At 33.9% G+C, this 22,943-nt stretch overlaps 2 protein-coding genes across 4 annotated transcripts in view; one reads left to right on the forward strand and one right to left on the reverse strand.

Annotated features, from left to right (window-relative positions):
* LOC106786213 (glutamate receptor 1) overlaps nucleotides 1-12,974 on the reverse strand; it is a 209,026-nt gene extending 196,052 nt beyond the window's left edge. The window contains exons 1-2 of one of the 3 annotated variants that reach the window (XM_014747355.1): nucleotides 12,809-12,974; nucleotides 12,476-12,640 (exon numbers count right to left, since the gene is read on the reverse strand). In XM_014747355.1, coding sequence (XP_014602841.1) covers nucleotides 12,476-12,640; nucleotides 12,809-12,914 — 271 coding nt within the window. In that variant the 5' untranslated portion in view covers nucleotides 12,915-12,974. Of the gene's footprint in view, nucleotides 1-12,475 lie in introns of all 3 variants that reach the window. The other 2 variants (XM_014747353.1, XM_014747354.1) reach the window with 2 other exon arrangements.
* Nucleotides 12,975-20,924: 7,950 nt separating this feature from the next.
* Nucleotides 20,925-22,927, forward strand: LOC106786221 (general transcription factor IIE subunit 2). The gene is made up of 4 exons (XM_014747373.1): nucleotides 20,925-21,104; nucleotides 21,319-21,583; nucleotides 21,664-21,873; nucleotides 21,940-22,927. The coding sequence occupies exons 1-4, from the start codon at nucleotides 21,043-21,045 to the stop codon at nucleotides 22,258-22,260; spliced, it is 858 nt and encodes a 285-aa protein (XP_014602859.1). The 5' UTR covers nucleotides 20,925-21,042; the 3' UTR covers nucleotides 22,261-22,927.
* The last annotated feature ends 16 nt before the right edge of the window (nucleotides 22,928-22,943 follow it).

Below are 22,943 nucleotides of genomic sequence, written 5' to 3' on the forward strand. Positions count from 1 at the left end.
TGAAATAATAAAACATTTTTCTACGAATACGAAATTTATTTTTTTTTTTTAAAAAAAAAAAAAAAAAAAAAAAAAATGTGAAAAGGTAAAAAGGTAAAAAAGGAAAGGAAAAAGCCCGAGGTTATCTTTCCGCGTAATATTTTGTTCAAAATACAAGGCGAAAAATGAGGACGAAGATCGTTCGTTCGTTCGTTCGTTCGTTCGTTCGTTCGTTCGAAACGACGACGTGTCTTTTTCTTCGCGATTGTAGCAGACGAGATATAAAGAAAGACACAGAGGTTGGGGAAATATAGCAAGGGGGGTAGAAAAGAAGGGATGGGAGGGTGATGAAAAGTGAAAAGAAGAAGAAAACGAAGAAGAAAACGAAGAAGAAAGAAGAGATACGATAAAATACTAGCATCATCCTCCCCCTCCTCCGCCCCCCCCCCCCTATGTACGACGGTGAAAACGGGGAAAGACGAAGAAGCAAGTGGCGTGCTTTTATCATGGAATTCGTTAAAAAATTCTTCGTTGAGATTGTGTATTAAGCGTCCGCTTTAACGAGTACTCCAAACGATATTCTTTTGGTACAGCTGTTAAAAAGCACGGTTACAAAAACCCTTTTCCCTGCTCGGCCCCACCTCTCGCCGTTAGACTTTTCTCGCGGATGAAAGAGAAAAAAAAAAAAAGAAAAATTAAATAAAAGGATGAGGAAAAGAATAATGTAGAAGGAAAACTAAAAAATGTATAAGTAACGAAAGGATGAATATAAAAATGATTTAAAAGCAAAACAAAACAAAACAAAACAAAATTAAAATATAAATATAAATATATCGATTATATGATTATAATTTAAAAATTAATATAATTAAAGGAAAACTATATGTGTGTGTGAGTAGGGCTATTATTCGTACACCGTTGTACGATACTTATAATTAGTTGAAAAAAAAAAAAGTAAAATAAAATAAAAATAAAAATAAAAAAAGACGACCACGAATAGGTGCGACGTGATAGAAAGAACTTAAAAAAAAATCGAGGTACACCGTTCGCAAAGTTTCCTTTCGTGGCTCGACAATCCGTGGAATTACAAAGACTTGGTACTACCGCGTGTCGTTTTGTAAACACAATTACCGTGGTATTCAAAGCGATAAGGAAACTTGTGCTAACGTTGAAGAAGGAGAAATATGGTTGGGTGGATAGCCAGCCGTTGAGTTACGGGGGTATGAGTAAAAGAAATAAAGAAATAGAATGAAAAATAAAAAGAAAGAAAGAAAGAAAGAAAGAAAGAAAAGGAGAAACGAAAAAAAGTCGCGACGAGGTAAGTGGCACGATTATTATTTTCAAGGAAGAGAAGAAGGACTAAGGCTTCCTTTCGAGAGCACAGTCTACTTTTCCTACTATTTTCCTTCTACCCTTCCTCCTCCTACCCTACCCCAACTGTTTTTCCTAATTGAGAGTCTACGAACTCGCCGAGGCGCGAACATTAACGGGAAAGTCTCATTAAAATTTTCATCGCGTAGTTGTTCACCTCTACAAAATTCGACGCTTAAACAAAATGCGAATTAGCTCGAGAAATCGTGGATCATACCGGGTGACTCGTTCTCTCATTCGTTTCTTTTTATCCCCTACAACCGGCCCCCTTTTTCCCCCTCTTCATCTTTGGTTTTCAGCTAGTTTCCTTCCTTCCTTCCTTCCTTCCTTCCTTCCTTCTTCTCTTCTTATACCGTAATAAGCACCTAAGCTTATCCCGCTACTTTACTTTGTGGTAAGAAACTACGATCGAAAGCACTTTCAGCTAATCTCTCATGCTTTATTCTTACCTTATGAAACGTTAATATCACTAATACGTCATTGTTTTTTCTTTTATTCTCGTTAAGAGAAAGTTGAATGTTGGTAGAAAATTTAACTCGCAATATATTATATCATTGTCCATTTTTTTTCTTTTTTACTTGTGTTGAAAACGAATTTTTATTATATATAGTATATATTATTATATAACAATATTGGTAAAATAATAATTTAGGACTGTATTAATAAAACGCGAGCTTCTTGATATATATTTTTTTTTCAAGGATATATCATGGCCTACTTAAAGATTCATTGATACGAACTACGAGCAGTATATGAATTTGCATTAAACGAACTCCACCTAACCGCGATAACCTGCTGCTTCGCGAATTATCCTACGCAACCGAAAATTCGTTAATCGAGATTAATATCAAATATACCGAATTTCTCTCTAGAAACTATATTTTATCGAATAAAAAAAAATGAATAATGCCTTGGCGTTACACGTAACATACGATCTAGAAGTAACTTGTTTGTGGAAAGTATTCGACGTGGAATAAGAAAGTACTCTGACTCGAGACTTGAAAATACACCAGCAGCCAGCTGCTTTCAGAAAAGCACCCTTCCTACTTCTTTTTCCCTTATTTTCTTACTTTCTTTCACGCACGCACTTACTTTACGAACTTGACACACCGATTTTTACATTTCCATTACATTGTGTGAAAATCTACGAATATTTATTTTTAAATTACGAGAAAATACAACGACGACGACGACGACGACGACGACGACGATATGATTTTATATCAAGAGAATAATTTAATATCAAAATTATAACAATTATTTGCTAACGGATCAATCAAAATTATTACTTGCAACATAATTTTAGAAATATTTCAATAAAAGTTAGAAAATTGTTAAACCCTTTCTTTATTAACGACCCATATACAAGTCATCCATGCATAAGCCCCCGTTACAACTGTAAACAAAATCAATATTTCAAAAACAGTAAAAGTTATGTTATTATAATTATACCGAAATTTATACATTTTTAACGATCTTGAAATTAAAAAATATTGTTGCTATAATTTTGATGATCATTATAAGAATAAAAAAGAAATATAATATGTAAAAATAAAAAAAAGGTAAAATCCAGACTATAATAATTCTTGCTTTCCACGTTAAAAACTCGCTTATTTCTTTTTTTTTTATTGAATATAACATATATGCTATGTTAACAATAAGTACACGCATGTATATATACTTATTTACATAGGAGTAACAGGCATACATCGTAGGTACCTTGTACGTCACCGTAAAGCTTACACGCGAAGGAAAAGGGTGTGCTTTCGTCTTAAAACAAACACACGCTTTTCCTGCGATTACCATGTACCGTTGAGAGTTTTCTCTCAGGCAGGCCAGTTCGACCTATATTTTTCTATGAAAATATGCGAAAAATGAGAGAAGAAAGACAAAACTTTCTTTCCTATTTTCCCTCTCCCTCCCACCCTCTCTCTCTCCCTCTCTCTTTCTTCGTTTTTTACCCGTTAGAATTTATTTATTAAATTTGAAATACATTGAGACAACATTTCGATGATCTTTTTTTTCTATATAATATCTTCTATTCATTTTTTTTATCTCTTCTTCCAAGCGTTGTTTAAATATGCCGATGAATAAAACTTAAAAAAAAAAACACGATAGAGAGTTTCATTTTCGGTCATAAATTTGGAAAAAAATTTCTATTTAATTCGACGCGATGATAATTTCAAATACGATACGTTTAAGTAAATTAAAGTAATAAAATTTTGGTAAAACGAACGAGTTAAGCAAACTTTGTTTCATATAACATTATGGGAATTTATTTAGTTTCGGATGAGATATCTTCGAGGGTTTCTTTCTAGTATATATTTTTATTTCAACGAAGAGATACACGAAAAAAGAATGTATTTGAATTCTCTGATATTTATTTTCAACGTTTAGCCAAAAGCGAAAAACGATTAATCAATTTTTCTCCCTATCAATCCCTACCTCAATTTTTCACCGATTAACAAATATGGCGCGTTCATATGCTCGTAATTAAAAACAAAAACAAAATAAAACAAAACAAAAGTAAAAAAGCATCATCGGCTGGAACGGATCAATCAAATTACTGGACGGATGTTTCCTATCATTTCATGTTTTTCTTTTTACTATCATCTTCGTAAAATCTTAAACAACTTTATGCCTCGTCCCATCATCGTCTTTCAACCCTAGAATAGTCTCCCGAAAAAGAAAAAAAGAAAAGAAAAAAAAAAGGAATAAGAAGTCAAGAGGGATTGAATTAATGGACTGTCGTATCACGCATGTTATTCGATAAAATATAGACAGAGAGATATTGTCGAGATTCGTGAAATGTATTTACTAGTATATCAACCATTTAAGATAATCGAAGAGTATTAAAGGCTATTGAACGATAGGAACTAACGATCTTGTTTCATAGACAGAGATTTATGCGATTGAGAAGGAACCACGAGATATTACTTCAATGTTCAGTAACCTTTAAATTACGAGAAACATATTGACGATGAATCCTTTCGTATTATGTGTTATCGTAAACCACGAATTCATTTATAAAATAAAACAATTGAAAAACAATACGTAACACGTAAAAATGTTCTTTAACATTTATTGTGATATCGCTAATATAAAAGATAAAAAATAATAAAATAATATTTTAGATCGAGTGAGTGCATATTACTTAAGATAATATAAAAACAAGGATACTTTCTTGTTAAGTTCGTAAACCATACTGGTCTGCCAAGTGGGGATTTTGCTCGTGTAACTTGTAACGGAGTCACCAAAGCGGGGAATTACTGCTGGGAACAACTTCTGGGATTCTACTAGATACGTCCTTTTCACAGACATTTCAAAATACATGCTCCGTATATTTTTTTTTTTTTCTTTCTTTCTTTACCCTTTTCCTTTTCCTTTTCCTTTTTTTATCTTCTTCTTTACCACGATCGTTCTACATTTCCTCTTGCCGGAGACTTTGTAATATATACATATACATATATATAACAGGGTATCACACGTTGCGATTATTTTTGTTGTTGTGTATGCGCCATAGAGTAAAAGATAGAAAGAGTAAGAGAAATAGAATTATCGAGATAACTCGGGAACGAGTTCAAAAGGACATCGCATCTAGAATAAGAAACTCTCGGCATTCCCGTTCACGTCTGGAAAGTTTCCGGCGTTATATACTAGACGACTTCTCTCTCTCTCTCTCTCTCTCTCTCTCGAACTAAGAGTGGTTGTTTCTATACACTTAACAAACTACTTTGAATCGTGAGTACTTCTTAAGAATGTAAGAAGAACCTTGGTAGTAATATCGACGATCGCGTTTGGCTAGTAGCTAAGTAAGGTCAGTAATAGTCATAGAAAAAGAAAAAAAAAAAAAAGAAATACACAGAGAGATAGGGAGAGAGGGAGAAAGGTAAAGAAAAAAAAAAAAAAAAAAAGAAGAAGAAAGGTATCCCAGACTACGTCAAGCTCTGTCGCTGCGTTAATTAAATTCCGCTAAAGAAGAATCGAAAGTAAGAAGTTGAGCTTCCGTGACGATGGTGCCACGCGGCCTTTTAATAACCACCTTGGATCCGGTTAAGAAGAAACTGGCAAATGGCCGTGTGCCGTAGCTGCCGCCGTTCGTGGAAGTGGAAGCAGAAGCAGAAGCAGAAGCAGAAGAGAAGAGAAGAGAAGAGAAGAAGAAGGGTGTACCGACTCGACGCAGTCAAGGATCGATCCCTTTATTCCCATCCCAGTTCTACCACTTCCACTTCCACTACCATTTCCAACTCCCACTTCTGCTTCTTCACCCTCTCCCACTACCACCCCGTGTTCTCTTTCCTTGCTCTCTTGCTCCTTCACTTTCGATTCCATCCCCTACCGACATCTTGCCTTCTCCCTTTTACCCTCCTTCGATCCCTAACCCTCATCTTTTCCATCCACCCACCCCTCCCCCCTACCATTTCTATCTCTCTAGTCTTTCTCTTTCTATCTCTATCTATTTTATCGTATCCCTATCCTACTCTCCAAGATCCGTTACCATCATCCTCGCAGCTTCTTACTCATCTTCTTCTTCTTCTTTCCTCCATGGAACTCTTGTACGCTTCTTACCTCTCTTGTTCTTATCTTCTCCAGCCATCTATTCATCCTTTCCCTTTCCCTTTCCTTTCGTTTACATCCTTATACGTTTTCCACGATCTTTTTCTTTCTTTCTTTCTTTCTTTCTTTCTTTTTCTTTTTCTTTTTTAATTTCCCTCTGAAAATCATCCGCACCAAGTCAGTCTATGACATTATTGCTTGCTTTCGCATCACCTCTACCCCTTTTAGTCAACCCCAACGAATCCTAGACAAACAGGAGGGTTCGTAAACGGGCTTGGAGGGTGATTGCACGCGCGCGCAACCCCAACCTGTCGTCATTTCTCTTTTGGCTTTCTCCCACCTTCTACTTCGGAACCCAACTTCCAGGCACGCCTGAAAGCAGACTCTCTACTACAACGACATCTTTCGTATCCACGACCAACTATTGACTGGATATTCCTTACTACGTCAACCACGTAGAGAAAGAGAAAAGTAGCAGGTAGATGTTGGCTCAGAAGACTCCTACTTCTACTAGATAATCTCTCTCTGTCTCTGTCTCTGTCTCTCTTTCTTAAGGTCTTCTACCAAATACTACCCCTATCGTTACGAATAGTCAGCTTTCGACATAATACGCGTGCTACTTTCACAAGGAACTCATGAAACTTGCGAGCTCTACGCATTATGAACTTTGCCCTTGGGCTAACTCCAAGTCTATTTGCAAGAATCCAGTCTACTACCACACTGTTACTCCTACTGTTCCACCTCATTTTCCATTACAAGAATACCAAGTTATTTTCATATTAATTATTTCTATTATATATATATTAGTTTTCTCTAACTCTAATCTATAAAATGTGAAACGAGAATATAGTATCTATTTGTTTTCAAGTAAAATAATGTTGTTTCCTTTTCAAATGGGAGCTACTTCGTTTATCGAGCACGTATAGACTAACAAAGTTTGACTGGCTCATCGGCACCAGGAATACTACTTATGCTTTTATGCATAAAGAGAAAGAGAGAGAGAGAGAGAGAGAGAGGAAGAGAGGGAAAGGGAAGATTTCTATTCTAAAAGCTTTCTCTGAACGATCAGCAAAAAATTCATTACCCACGTTACTTTCAAGCCCACGTTCGTGTGGCGAATGCATATCCTTCTCTGAAAAAGTTTTACGATAGTTGAACGATCAAAGAGAAATTAATGTTTAAAAGTGCAAATAAGGGTTAAAGTAGAGTCTTATGAGAATAAAAATCGGATAAAAAAAAGAAAAAAAAGAAAAAATAAATCTCGTTATAAATCGGAATACAATTATTTTACTGGATGGAAAATGAATGTATAGGAAATTGAATTTGTTGTCTTGTGATTATTTGCAAATGAAATAATCGATACGTTTATTTTCCTTTTTTATCTTCTTTTTATTCCCACATGAAATATCTCGTATATCTAGATCGATCACAGTACTCAATGGGTTGCAATGAAACGTGTCGCAGGAATATGTATGTATACGCATACGTAAAGATACAAACACGATGGCAAGATGATATTGTTCCATAATGTGCGATTGGATATTCGCTTTTCCATAGACATCGACGTCCCATGTTTAGAGATATTCGAAACGATATACATGCATACGTATAGATACGCGAGCTTTTGCTATCTTTCTCCTTTTCTCTCACGAGAAAAGCAACAGCCCTAGAATATCGGAGTACTCCTAACATTGCGAAACCGAACCTTTAAATATTCCAAAGGTTTTACCTGGAAATTGATATCCGCATAAACTCGATTCGTTTTCATCTAACTCATTGGAAAAAGAAAAAAGGGGAGAAAAAAGTAACAGCCTTCGATCTCGAGAAAATGATCTAGAAGAGAATCGTATATAAAAAAAAAAACAATTAAAATTCCTGTTTTGATCGAGTATGTGTGAAAAGTGTGATTATGTGATATTATAATCATTGTAATATAAAATAAATCATATAAAAAATCAATATATTTACGTAAGATTAATTTTAATATATTTTAAATTCCATTTGATATCGTTTATTTGTTTGTTTGTTAGAAATTGAATGCTTGTTTCGCGCATTGATAGATTGACTAGTTGACTTTGAAGAGAATAGTGTTGGTTTCGGTAGCAAATATCCTTTAGATATGGTATGTATTATCACATGAGAAGGATCACGATCGTATGTGTGAATTCTCGGGTTCTCACAACCCTCCCTCGCCAACCCTCGCAACCCTTGTTCATAACGCAGTGCTAGTAGAATACGCGTCGATGACCGTATACCGAGCCAGCGGTTTTGTCATTCTAATAGGGAGGGCGATGCATCAATTATAGAAACATAGGCGGTTCTCTCTGCTCTCGCATTACACGAACTCCGAATAACGCGGTCCCGATTGCGCACGATTATGCGAACAATAAATTGGCGGTCGGATGCACCGAGCTCGAGACAACCGACATTCCGACGTGCTTCTATGTATATGTATATGTCAACGTGAAATCGTACGATTTAAGTAATTCATGAAATATCTAAAAAATTTTTCAAAATTATATAAAAACAATTTTTCGATATCCCATAATCAATTCTTGCCCCACCTCTCCATGTTTGAATTTATTAATTTTATTTTTAAATTAAAATTATAAATAACAATATTAAATATTATTATAGAAATTCTATAAAGAGTACTCTGATCAAATTTATTAGATATTTTAAAAAATAAACCATCCTCGTGGCTTTAGGAAAATCCGTCACGTCGACGGAGGGTATACAATACTCGTATATATATGTATGCATGTATAACGTGGGTGCAGTTAGTAACATAGATGGGTGACCCGTCTGGAGAAACAAAAGATAAAAACCGTGTACTGTTGATTACAGAAAGACAGTAAAAAAGACGCGACCTATTTGGTAGTATTGAATAAGTGTGGGAAGTAAAGGTGTTAGTAAAGAAGTGACTCGAGTCTGTAAAATAAAGAGTAAACAGACAAGAATGTTATTTAATTTATTATTTAATGATCATTAAAACCGGTTACATTATTTTATTTTGTGATAGTCATATAATAATAAATATTACTTAATATATATTATTTTGAATGGTCGTTTAATCAATTTTGACGAAGAGAAAATAACATCGTTACTGGATCCTTTATTTTCCACCTTTCATTTTATTTCGAATATAGATTTTCAAATTTAACATTTACTTTAACGATACTTTGTGTCTATAGGAACAACATATTTATAATAATAATATATATATATATAGAAATAATATAAAACGATTAAACGTTTTCGTTTAACGTTATTAAATGTAAGTATATAATATTCCGGTAAAAATGACTCTTTTATAAAAGACAAATTATATTCACAATAACGTTACTCTGCTTGTTCACTGAGTGAAAACCTTTGTCGCGTACCATAAAATATTAATTTTATTTAAAAGCTTTCGCGCAGATTCGATTATTTTCGATGATGGACTGAGATGTAATGTTTTATGTTATTCGCGATCACGGATTAAAAAGAAAATATAAAACTCGTCAATTCGAAATGTTATAAAGGATAAAAAGTTACCGCTTGAAAATATCTATTAACCCATCCGACTCGTTTCTACTTAAAGTACAATTCGTTCGAATGAAACGTGCGAGCGACAGAGATATTGAACGAGAAAAGCGGCAAATTTCAAATCTATTAACAATAAACTAACAATTCGATTTTTGGAGAAGTACAAAAAAGTAAATTGTCTGACTTTTGTAGGACGTTTGTAGCGACCGAAGGACGAGGTTATCGATCGTAGCGCGAGAGAATTTAACGACCCTCCTCTTCCTCCCACCCTCATCATCCTTCTTCGTTCATCTCTTTCTCTCTCTCTCTCTCTCTCTCTTATGACTGCGTGTCTCGCGTTTTCCAGTCGCCCATTCCAACTAAACGAAAATTCGATTTCGTCTCTCGCTACCTGCTGGTCTTTACCAGCGAATGGCAAATTCTTCGATGGCATTTACAGTAAATGGGAGAGAGAGAGAGAGAGAGAGAGAGAGAGAGAGAGAGAGAGAGTGAGAGGGAAAAGATATCTTTCTTGTCTGTTAACGTCATACTATTAATCGTATTAGGCGAACTGCAAGTCGGCTTGAGTGGCGAATGCCCTTCCTTCTATTACAAAGGCGGCACATGCCAACGTTACTCACTTCGTTCCTGAGTCAACGAGCAAGCTTCGAAGAGAAGATACACGGAGACACGCAAGCAAGCTCTTCTATTGCTGTATAGTGAATATGATACATAGCTGCAACCCATACACATAGATACGCATACATAGAAGTATGTAGGTAAATACCTATTTTACCGTAAGTATCTACTTACATATCTATCTTATTGAAATTTCCATGAGAATTTTCTTCATAGTTACATTTGATACCCATGAGAAATCCGTAAGCTCCCAAACGAATTCGTTAATCGTCCCCAATCCCTACTACACTCGATGAAATAAAAAATGCATTTCGAAAAGATCTCCTACGATTAACCCTAATCCCAAGCCCGTTTCCTCTAATACAGCCTAAAACGTAATAACGATTTACCTATCCAATCGAAATAGAGTTTAGAATGAATTGGGTCTATGAATTAATTAAATTATGCTTTACCCCCCGATCAGCTTCTACTATTTTCTATTATTATTCTCATCTATTGTCTACCCGCGCGCGCGTCTTTTATTGCAAATCGAGAAACGAGCGAGAACCTTTTCGAGTTGCTTTACGATGGTCGCGCATGAAGAAAAGGGGTAAAGAAGAAAAAGAAGTAGAGAAAAAAAAAAGAAGAGAAAAAAAAAGAGAAAAAATAAGAGAAAGAAGAAGGGTGGGTAGTCGAGAAACGAAGAAAGTCAGGCAAAGGATGCGAGGGGGTTCGAATTGGCGAGGCAACGAACCTTCTCATTTCTACCCCACTACAACCTACCCTACCCTACCCTACCGGTCTTTCTCTCTTTCCATTTATCTATCTTTCCAGTCTTCCTCTTTCCTCCTCATCTACGGCACGACCTTTCGGTCGTCTCTTCGTCTTTTCCTCGACTTACCTACCAGTCACTTCTTCATCTACATATTCCAGGATAGCAAGTGCGAGGAAGACGTCGTCATTTCTATGGGCATTCATCATTCGCTCGTCGCTCAACGCGTACACTACCTACACCTACTGCTTCTCTCTTTCTTTCTTTCATTCTCATTCTATCTTTCTCACTCTATCTCGTTATTTTTCTCTTTACCTCATTCTATTTCTCTTTCTCTCATTTCCCGCAATTTCTGGCGTTACAACGCTGAAACCTGCATTGATGGTAATCCAAGAGCCTTTTAACCGAATATCACATTCTTTTTTCTTTTTCTACCAGATGCACGATGCCGTGTATTTCGGTCAGCGATTCTTAATTTTCCTACACTTTCGAAACGAAGCACGCGAACGAGAACGATGATCCTCAAATGCGCGATCGTATGGAAAGATGCGTGAAGCGAGAAATATTCGTTTTGTTAGATTGTTAAAGTTAATTAGAACGATTATCGGTGACGAACGAAGCGTTCGTTACTTTCTTTAAAAATCCTTCTCTCTTTCTCTCTCTCTCTCTCTCTCTCTCTCTCTCTCTCTCTCTCTCTTCCACTCCCACCCACTTTCAATCCCAGCTGTTCGAAATCGAGATCTGATAATACTATGGGTTCTTGACCTAATTCGACTCGACGCTAACCGTGTACGCGCGAACGCGAATAAATAGCGCAACGCGTGATTTAACTTTTTATTTCTATTCACTGCAGACGAGAGAAAGAGAGAGAGAGAAAAAGGGAAGATTTTTATTTTTTATCTCGGAAAAGTTTGAATTCACGTATTCGAGGATTGGGATGAAGAATGAAATTTCTAAGAAAGATTTTGCATTCTGTTTCTCTTTTTCTCTCTCTCTCTTCTCGTGCGCGCGTTCGTTCAGCCATGCATACATTGTTTGCTTATGCGTCGCGCCAACTGCAACGCATGAAACATTTTCTTTGAGTTTATCGTACCGATAATAAAACAGTGGCAATGGTAGTGTAATGGTGATGATGGTGGTGGTAATGATGATTGTGTAAGGGTATCTTTACCGTAGCTCGGTCAACACTGCCTGCCACCTGCTGTTATCTAATCTTTATGAGAAAAAAAGTACGCGAGGATTCTTCACTTCGTTTGTTAGTCTCTTCTTCTTAACTGACGATTATTTAGACGTTTCTAAAACGACTTTATACTTTCTTTTTTTTTCAAGAAGGACCACTTTCTCTCAGACGAAGAAACACGAGATTTTGCTGTCAACGAGTAACTTGGTCTCTTAGTAAAATTAGAGTAGTTTAGAGCTTTGACACCCTTAAAAAACAAAACTAGATAAAGAATAATAATAATAATAATAATAAAAAGAACTTAGAGAAAAAACGAGACGATTATTATTACTATTATTATCTCTCCAGGATGAAAATAATCTTCATTAAGTTAACGTTGTGATTTCATTGATGATAATTTATCATCTTTATTTAAATGAAATCATCCTGAGAACGCGTTCTAGCACCATTCCTCCACCTATTCGACGAGCACGAATCATTATCAAACTCACCTATGTTGATCTTATCCGGAAAAGCAGCTGGTAGTAGAATCAAGAGAAGAGTCAATGCAGTTGTCATGAGGGTGCTGGTACTGACTGGTCTAACGATACCACTTGCTCTTCTTCTTCTTCCAATCCAACCCCGAATAAGAATTTTCTCGTTTTTCATCTCGATTTCTGAATCATTCCTTTCGTGAAGAAGCTCGCGAAAATCGAAGAAGGACGATGATTTAACGGACGAGGATAAGGAAGATGATGATGAAGAAAAATAAGATGAAGATGACGACGACGAAGAAAATGATGAATATGAAGAAGATGAAGATGATGAAGAAGAAAAGGCGGTACCTCGACGACGCGGATTCGACCTCGTCGTCGCGCGAACAACACGGCGACGACGTCGAGACCTCGGTGCCGAGGATGGTCCATCCGTTTCGCGAAGAACCGGGAGCATCTTCCGTGCTCCGTTGTCTGACACAAACTGACGTACGCTACTTTGCGTCAACTCGCTCTCGCTTGAACCGCCCCAGCATCCCTACTCTCTCTACCCCACTCTCTCATCCCTCCATCTCTCTATCCTCGTCTCTTTCTCTCTTAAACAAGCACCACCGACCCACCCCATCGGGCCATCGCGTATCCAGCAGCCGACCCCACCGTCGCTTGCTCTCCTCTCCTCATCCTCATCCTCCTCCTCCTCCACCTCCTACATATACTCTATTCTCCTCTTGCCCCCTTCATCGCCAGCGTCATTGGCACGGTGCTACCTAGCGACGGGTTCGACGCTACCCTTTCAATTCGTTCATTCGATCAAAAATGATTTTTCAATCGATTATTGATTTTTTTGGAACTCTCAATTTAATATCGTTTATGATATCGATTAGATCGATTATGTTATTGAACTAAAATACAATGCAAATATAAAAGTAAGAATATCGATACGTTAACAAAATCATTCGAATGTTATTTATTATTAATAATCTGATATGCTTTCAAGTTCTCAGGGAACAAGTAATTGTTCACTTATTTAAAAAAGAAATATATTGACAAAAAAAAAAAAAGAATAAAAAAAATATTTGGAAAGAACAAGAGATATGAGAACGCGACTCGCGTCCGACGCTAGAAACTACCCCTCTTTTCTAAAGCCCCCAATGCTCGCCACCACCACCACCCTCCACCATCACTACCACTACTACTACTATTACTATTACTATTACTACTACCACTACCACCGTCGCTACCACCACCGCCAGCACCCCCATCAACACTGCCACATCGGTTCGAGGTAGAAGCGTATGCTTAACGCGCATGTTACGAGAAGCACACCGCGGTGGGCAGCGATCCTTTCGGAGATACTTTGCATCCGAGGATACATCTCGGATACTTCAACCTCGGTCCACCTGTCGTCGATGATATCCACGACCCTTTATCGAATGATCGAACTCTAAACACGTTCAATTATTCCGATAAACTTATTCAACGATCGAAAAGTCATTACTTATACCACATGGAAATTTGTATAATATAAAACGTAAGTTATAATTTCAAAAGATATGTGAACTCTGTATTTTTTTCTTTTTTTTTTTAAAGGATAAATTAATTCATTTAATTACGTTTGTTTTTAATTAAAAAAAAAAAAAAAACAATTGATTAGGTCCTTGGTCATAAAAATTGGATTAAAAATTGCAATAGCGTAAAAGAAATATTTAACGACGTGAATCCTTGGAAACGCGTAAGAAAAGAAAATCCTTAAGTCCTTAGCATATTCCCTTTGCTCTTCTACCCTTCTCGACCACTGTAGAAACGCGTGAACTTTTCTATCCTTTGCAGTGAGTAAAAAGAGCGGAAGACGAGAGAGAAAGAAAGAGAGAGAGAGAGAGAGGGTGAGAGAAAGAGAAAGCGAAGCAAAGAGTCGCTTCTTGCAAAGAAGAAACTTTAGATTAGGTCAAGTCCCTTTATATGTGTTTACCGATGACAGCTTACGTCGGGAAGTTTGTGAAATTGTTCAAAAATACGAGGCACCCTCGAAGATATCACCCACGTTCTATTGCGATTATTTGAAAAATGAAACGTTATTCGATTTTTTAAATAAAACGTTACGAATAAAAAATAAATGACTATGTATTTCGATCGATAATATTACACTTTGCACTAAGATTTATAAACGATCACTAACGCGATGCATAAAATAAATGTATTCATGTTCTTCGTCACGCGAAATATCATTAAAAAATTACGCGAAATATCGTTAAAAAATTAATTACATTAACATATGTCAATTGAGTTTTGTAATTCTTAAACAGATATTTTCATTAATTAAATATTTGGTTATTAAACATCCCCCCAATCTTGAGTGCATCTTGAAAAAAAAAAAAATATTTGAAGTTATTATATTTATTATAGAATTGTAAATAATTATGTTTCATATTTAATGTGTTTAAGTGTGTGCCTTCAGAAATGCATTTATATAGATACATATTTTAAAAGATAACAATTTAAGGTGCTCAAATAGAAGACAATCAAATGGGTTGATGTTAAATCCAACGATGATCACCTGTAACAAAAAGAAAAATATATTAATCATTTATACTTGCAATAACAACAAGAAAATTATTGACGAGCAATATAATAATATAATAAAATACAAGATATGAGATTAAAGAGCCATTCTCAAAAAGTTCGAACATGTTGTTGAAATTTTAAAAATAACTCAATAATCTGTAATTGCCCTCTTGAACCACAATTAAGTGGGGGCTCTTCGGCATTTAGCCTCTTCTTTCTTCATGCCTATTGCGTTTGGGCATACATTATGTACGATAAAGAAAAGAGTATCTGATTAAAAAACGTCTATCATTCGAAAAATGTACTAACATAATTTGGCATATTACAACGGTTAATGATATAGAATTAAAATCGTCCCTGATTCTAAAATATAAAATGAAATCAACCTAACACAATCCTAACGAACCTGAAAGAAAAAATTTGATTAGTAAACATCCTGAGTTCTTTACATATAAAATAATGACTGCCATTTGGTCGAGAATATTCTCTTTGACGAAAGACAGATTATTCGTTATGTAAAGTATCGATTCTATTCTAATACCATGCCGCTGTAATACGCCAGATTATGATATTACAATTCCGAATGATTTAAGAACATTTTTGAACAATTACTCTTAACTGTTAATAATAATAATAATAATATCTATGAAATATTTTCATTTATTTTCTTTCATACTTTTCTTTAAAATATTCTATAGTATTTTTTCGTGATTTTAAAATTTTCAATTATTAAAAAATTAATTAACGACTCCCGTGTTCACTATTCAATCTTATGTCCAAACAGATAATTCTAATAGATGACCTAATAACACATCGCACTTTTAATCTCGAATAATAAAATGGAATTGAAATAAATAATGCAATAAATGTAATGCATTTTATTCCAATATTTTTATTTCATTTATTCGTTATATAAAATTATATGAAATATTTCTAACAATAGAACAAAATAGCGCGATTGTGCGAAGTGCTAATTTTATAATACTTATAACTAAGTATCAAATTCATCAAAGGCTTTGCAGATTTGTTTCGACTCTATCTCGTTCGAGATAAAATCGAAATAGAAATTAATCTTTCAAATGGTTGCAAATCCCTTTGAATCATGATACATAATAAATATTGTAGAATTGTTACAAAATAAATTTACAATGCAAGCATAATAGAATGGAAATGATATAATTTTGTAACAATTCTGTATAAACCAGGAGGCGGAATTTCCACTCCGGAGTGGAAGCAAGCCTAATGCCTATCCTGGATCCTACCTACTTAAAATTAAATTTTTCACATTCACTCAAAAAAGTATGCTACCTGCCCGCCAATTACCCGTATTTAAAAAGTACAAACATACATGCATACCCACCCACTCACTCCACGATTCTCACACATACCACCAGGGTGCAAAAACCTAAACTAGAGAGCATGCCCCGGGGCACCTCCGACACCCTAGTTCAAACGCGTGTTTTCTAAACTTATGGGAGTACGTACCAATGCTGTAATCGACTGCCAAGGCTAATGATTATTGCATAAAAGACTAAAACAAAAATACAAGTATACACTAGTATATATGCATACTAGTAATATACGAGTATATCAAAGTTTCCACAAATAAATGCGGTAAACTCTACTATGCAAAACGATTTTATTATGAAAAAAAAAAAAAAAAACAAAATTAGAAAAATTTAATATATTTAAATAGAAAAATACAACCATGTGTATTTTTTTATATCACACGTGATATGTAGAAGTAATACTCTGAATATTAAATGATGCATTAATTAAAAACTATCGCGAAACGATGTACAGTGCACGCTACCTAATACGCACATACAGGTGCAAAGTACATCGTGCAACCATTAGCCAATAACAGCCGCCAATATGGGAAAAAATTAAAACTAAACCTATACCACCGTTTCTCACCAATACGTGTAACACCTGGGCACACGCATAGATGAGAACGCAGAAAGTATGGGGGGAGAAACGGGAGATTAGTGTATTAGAAGCTGAAAATCCTGATCTAAAAAAATATAATTAACATACATAAATACATTAAAACATTTTAATAAAAAATCATCTAAACGGGCTAAGACTCTACAAGTCATTTAGATTTGACTTTTTAATTATGCAAGAATAATTAAATATAATTTTTTAATATTTAAGAATTTTAAAAAAGGAAAAAATAAATATATATAAAAAACCTCGGACGATTCCTTTCATTAAGTTGGCTGTTCTAATAAAAGAACTGGGCTTTGAGCCACCACTTAACTGCTAGAATCTTTCCGTCGCGAATAAGTTTGTCTTCTTGCTCATTTATTGATAATAATATCGAAGTATCGATATATCAAAGTTAATCGCGATTAAATAAACTATGTACGAGGCAATGCATGTAAGACATTATTACATGACTTTTTTGGACGAAATTGAAAAAATTAATACTCGATTTCACCATTACTAACGCGAAAAAAAAAACACGAAATGTAAAAGAAAGTGCAATAATTAAGTGCACTGTTAATTAAAAAAATTTAATCGATAAGACAAGAAGACCTATCCTGAACTAATAAAACATACAATATATAACATACAATTTTCATGAGTTCATTCCTAAAAAGGAATAACTCATGTGCTCGTCAATAATTTATTGGAATAATTACAACCAGTAACTCGTGCCGATTAGGACCTTTCATCCTCGACATGATTGAGCACCGGAGGGACTTTAAATTTTTTGACTCACTCGTTACCAACCGTTATATAACATATATGTGAGATTTTAGAATTAAAATTACGCATATATGAAATATGAACAGTCAGCATTAGAAGTTCTACGATGGCTCCAAAACACTCCTACTTCGTAGTAGTATTGCAGTCTGACGATCGGAGAGTTCCTCGGTTTGCCAATGAAGAAGATCCATCGAAGAATTCATTCCACATCTTTGAAGAGGAAGATAATCCGTCGTAACATCTGTAACATAAAATAGAACAATACGATAAGTTATCTATAATATTATACAAAATCATATAAAATAAAATCGAATAAAATGTTAATAAAAATGAATACTTACAATGCATTCCAATGGGATGCAGCTCAATTGCACCATGGCGATGCACCTCGCGTGAATCTAATAACGCGGTATAAACGAAAATAAGAAACTATAGATGAGTTTCTTATCGCGAAACCGAAATTAGATTATGCGACGAACAACACTGACTCTAATTCGCGTATGATTTTAATTTATTATGCGCCCGATCACTGACTCTACAACTGCTTCCAAAGACTGCTTTGCACACAGTCAATGCAAGTACAAAAATCTTCATTGATGCACTGACTCTAATACGCGACTGTTTAAAGATAAAAAATACAACTTTGATCGAACAAACTCTAATGCAATTACTGCTTTGTTCGCAGTTAATTTAATATGAAAAATTTCTAATACAATCGCGTAACACGAACGAATTGCAATTAACGAACGAACGTGCTTCTATGATCCATGATTTGAATTATATTTAAACGATATAACAACACCCCCGTATATTGCTTCACGCACGTTTGCAATAGTCATCTGAAACAGAAGAAAAAAACAGAACTATTAATATCGCTTTTATAACAAACAAATATTAAAAGAATTGAGAAAATGTTTAATACAAAAATATACTTACTATGAGTCTTCATTGATGAATGCACGATGGGTCTCCTACCCTTAGGATGACGATGACAATGCACTGACTCTACAACTGCATTACATGCAGTTAATTCAATTAACACAAGATTTATGAACTAAGCCAATTTGACTCATTTCAAATTTTTTAGCTACATATGCTACATATATATATAAAACTTAAATATTATTTTTTTAAAATATATGTTGATTTTAATGCAATAATGAACAAATCTAGTGTTAAATGAATTTCCAAATGAATTTAATTATTAAAATGTTAACACACTGCACTATTCCAACGATGATCTGAAACAGAAATAAAAACAAGATTATATACACCATTGTTATAAAAAAACATTATTGCAATTATTGAGAAAATGTTTAATATAAAAATTAATTTACCTTTTATGTTCAGTGATGAATGCATGATGGGTTTCCTACCCTTAGGATGACGTTGAGCACACGTTTAAACCGAATATAAGAAACATACGGAGTTTCTTTACCCGAAAAAACGACACTTCTTCATACGGCGAACAACACTGATTCTAATTTCCGATTTTTTAATATTTTATTTTAACGATGCAACACACGAGTACCTCATTGCCTACGCGCTCGATTGCAATGATGTTCTGAAACAGAAAAAAAGAGAACAATTAATATCATTATCTGAATAAAAAACCATTGAAATTATCATAGAAATGTTTGATAGAAAAATATACTTACTTTTAGTCTTCATTGATGACTGCAGGATGGGTTTCCTACCCTTAGGATGACGATGAATAAAATACAATAAAATAAAACAATCTGTAAAGCTGAAACATACTAAAGATTATATTACACAGTACAATATTCCCTGTAAATCATTCCTGAAGGCATTTCACACACTTCACAAAATATTCTATCATAAAGAATCAATGTTAGATATAAAAAGTTGTCTAATCAGTGCAGTTGTCGAATGTTTTAATTAGATAACACATTAGAAATAAAATTATTAAATATTATAGTTTAATACGTTACACGTGCGTTCACGTTAGATCTTAACTCGTTGAAGGACGGCAGGGAAATGAGATACATTACTGCTTATCCTTCGTCGAACGTTCGGCTGTTTACGTTTTGTTTCGGCTGTCTTTCTTCTGTTATCACCTCGAGGAAGTCCTACAAATATGCATACACATTCATAATTGCCTGTAGGTGAATTTTTTGTTTTCTTTTTATCTCTCACTCTCATTCTCTTTCTCACTCTTTCTATAACATTTATATATATCAGATAGACTTAAAAAAAGAATAATGCTTACCTCGACGAATTTGAAGATAAAAAAGTGTGCATAACAATAAAGTTAGGTATGCTTATTCATGCTTGACTCTTCCAATTTTTAGAAACCTAAAAAAGAGTAAAACAATAAGATTACATTATTACAATATAAAATAAATCAATAATATGAGAGTATATATACGTATATGTAGGAGTTACTCATACTGTATGCATATACATATGTATATATGCACGTATGTGTATGTGTATGTGTGTATGTGACAAAAATCAGATTTAATACAAAATACGATCTATAAAGACATAATGATAAAGAATGATTAATTAGAGCATCATTAAAGCATTATTAGAGATTGTAGTAAGTATCGATATCGTAAAAATAACGTGGAAAATTGAAAAAGTATTGTTAAGTAACAAAATCAGACAGATTTGGCGGCAAACAGAGGAACACAGATTTTATTTTCACGGATATCTTTCGAACTTTTTAATATTTCACTTTGAAAACACTCACGCGTGAAAATCTTAAACGTAGCTATCGTTTGATATACAATAGAAGGATATACGCAAGAAAATATTTATTAATTACCTGAAAGTATTAGGACGCCACAGTTTTTTCATGATCTTCTGGACGAACGCAATGGAAAGAACGATGATTGGTTAAACAACTAGAGTCTTGCATTTTAGATGTCACGTGATCAAATAGAAATAAATAAAATAATATAATATATAAGATAATTATATCAAATTATAGAGGTGAATATTTTATAAAGCTTATAATATGATTTAGACAAAGTCATTAGAAAAGTATTGTTAATTAATTGGACGAAATTAGATGAATATTCTCTTACTTGCAAATAAATAAAAAATCAATTGTTTAATTATCACATATTTGGCGCCAACGACTATTCGAGTTATATTATGCACGCACCTATCGAACGTCTGGTATCGAGAGTTCGGGCTACGCTAGCGCTCTCTTGATTCTTTTACATAAACTAAATATTACTATGTGCATTCCTTCTCCTGTTAGTATTTTGTGCATGTGTTATTAAAAATAAGTGAATTGTTTATGTGATAAGGATTCTTTAGGATAAATTCTTGATAAAATGGATCCAGCATTGTTGAGAGAGCGAGAGCTCTTTAAAAAACGAGCCTTATCTACTCCAGCGTAAGTGTAATAATATATTTTATTCTCTAACCTATATTCTACCTTTCTAAATATTCCCTTTATAGAAATTATTTCTTATACATAAATGGTATATAATATTGAAATAAATTACATAAAAAGTATATTATATACAAATTAATTATATACAAATTAATTATATACAAAATAAAATTACAAATTTATTAATAAGTAAATTTATGTATAATTTATATAGTATTGAGAAGAAAAAGAAAGAACAAGAGAAAGATACCATTCGAGATGATCCACATAAAAAGAAACCAAAACCATCCATGGTTTCAACTGGACCAAAATTGGATATGGTCAACTACAAAACCATGACCGGTAGTACGCAGTACAAATTTGGTGTTTTAGCAAAAATAGTAAAACACATGAAAGCAAGGCATCAAGATGGTGATGATCATCCGCTGACTTTAGAAGAAATTTTAGATGAAACTAATCAACTGGATGTAGGATCAAAAGTAAGAATTTTAAATTATGTTATTACATTTAACATTAAACTATGTTTAGTGCAAATCAATTATTTACTGCGTTGTTAAAGGTGAAAACATGGCTTCAGACAGAAGCGTTGTTAAAAAATCCTAAAATAGATGTGACACAGGATGGTAGATTTGCATTTAAGGCTATGTACAAAATTAAAGATAAAAAATCTTTGTTGAGACTTTTAAAACAACAGGATTTAAAGGGATTAGGTGGGATTTTATTAGAAGACATACAAGAAAGTTTACCGCACTGCGAAAAGCATCTAAAGGTACGGTTAGTTGCATATATTTTAATTAATAATCTACGATATGTTCTGTGAGATTTTTTTTTATAGAGCTTACAAAATGAGATATTACTCATAACGCGACCACTTGACAAAAAGAAGATAGTTTTCTATAACGACAAGACAGCGCAGTTTCCTATCGATGAGGAATTTCAAAAATTATGGAGAGCTGTAGCAGTAGATGCAATGGATGATCAAAAAATAGATGAGTATTTAGAGAAACAAGGGATTAGATCTATGCAAGATCATGGTCCGAAAAAATTAGCACCTGTTAAAAGAAAGAAACCAAATAATAGGAGAAAACAATTTAAAAAGCCGAGAGACAATGAACATTTAGCAGATGTTTTAGAAATTTACGATGACACTAAATAAATAACGAATATTCAAATTCGTATTATCTGTAAATATAATATAATTGTAAAAATGATAATATCGTATAAGAGATTATGGATCATAAATCTAATAGGATAAGATTAACATATCGCTTCGCTGCTATAATAAATAAGTAAAATATTTATTTCACATTTTCTTATTGTAAGTACAAAATAAATATATAGGTCAATCGTTAGAATCTGTAACTCTTACCAACAATTTCTTGTATATATGTTTGCGCTTATATAAGATCAGCCTTTTGAAGCCTAATCAATGATTTATAAAATCGTCAATTTATTAACACTGATAGCGTTTTTTCTTGTTTATAATAATGTACCAATAATTTACTTTAGGACGTCGATGTTTTTAGTACATACCACTACTTACACTTTCGATAGATTTACGAGCTATACAAAAATATACAACCTTTTATAAAAAACGTATGTTCCAGAGTAGATTTTGAACGAAAAAAATAAAAAGCTGGCACTGCGTAAACAATTTATCGATAAAAAAAATACGACCGTCAAAGTGTTAAGAAGTAAAACGCGAATATAGAAATTTGTTATTCATTGAAAAAAGATAACTTTCTTTACAAAAGCACGCTATTAAAATTAGCGTACGGTAGAGCTGTACATGTTATTTGATATAAAATATTAACAGTATGATACAATCTTTGGCGCCTG

This window comes from Polistes canadensis, unplaced genomic scaffold (assembly GCF_001313835.1).
Source record: "Polistes canadensis isolate GaletaPanama2010 unplaced genomic scaffold, ASM131383v1 scaffold_68, whole genome shotgun sequence".
Lineage (NCBI taxonomy): Eukaryota > Metazoa > Arthropoda > Insecta > Hymenoptera > Vespidae > Polistes > Polistes canadensis.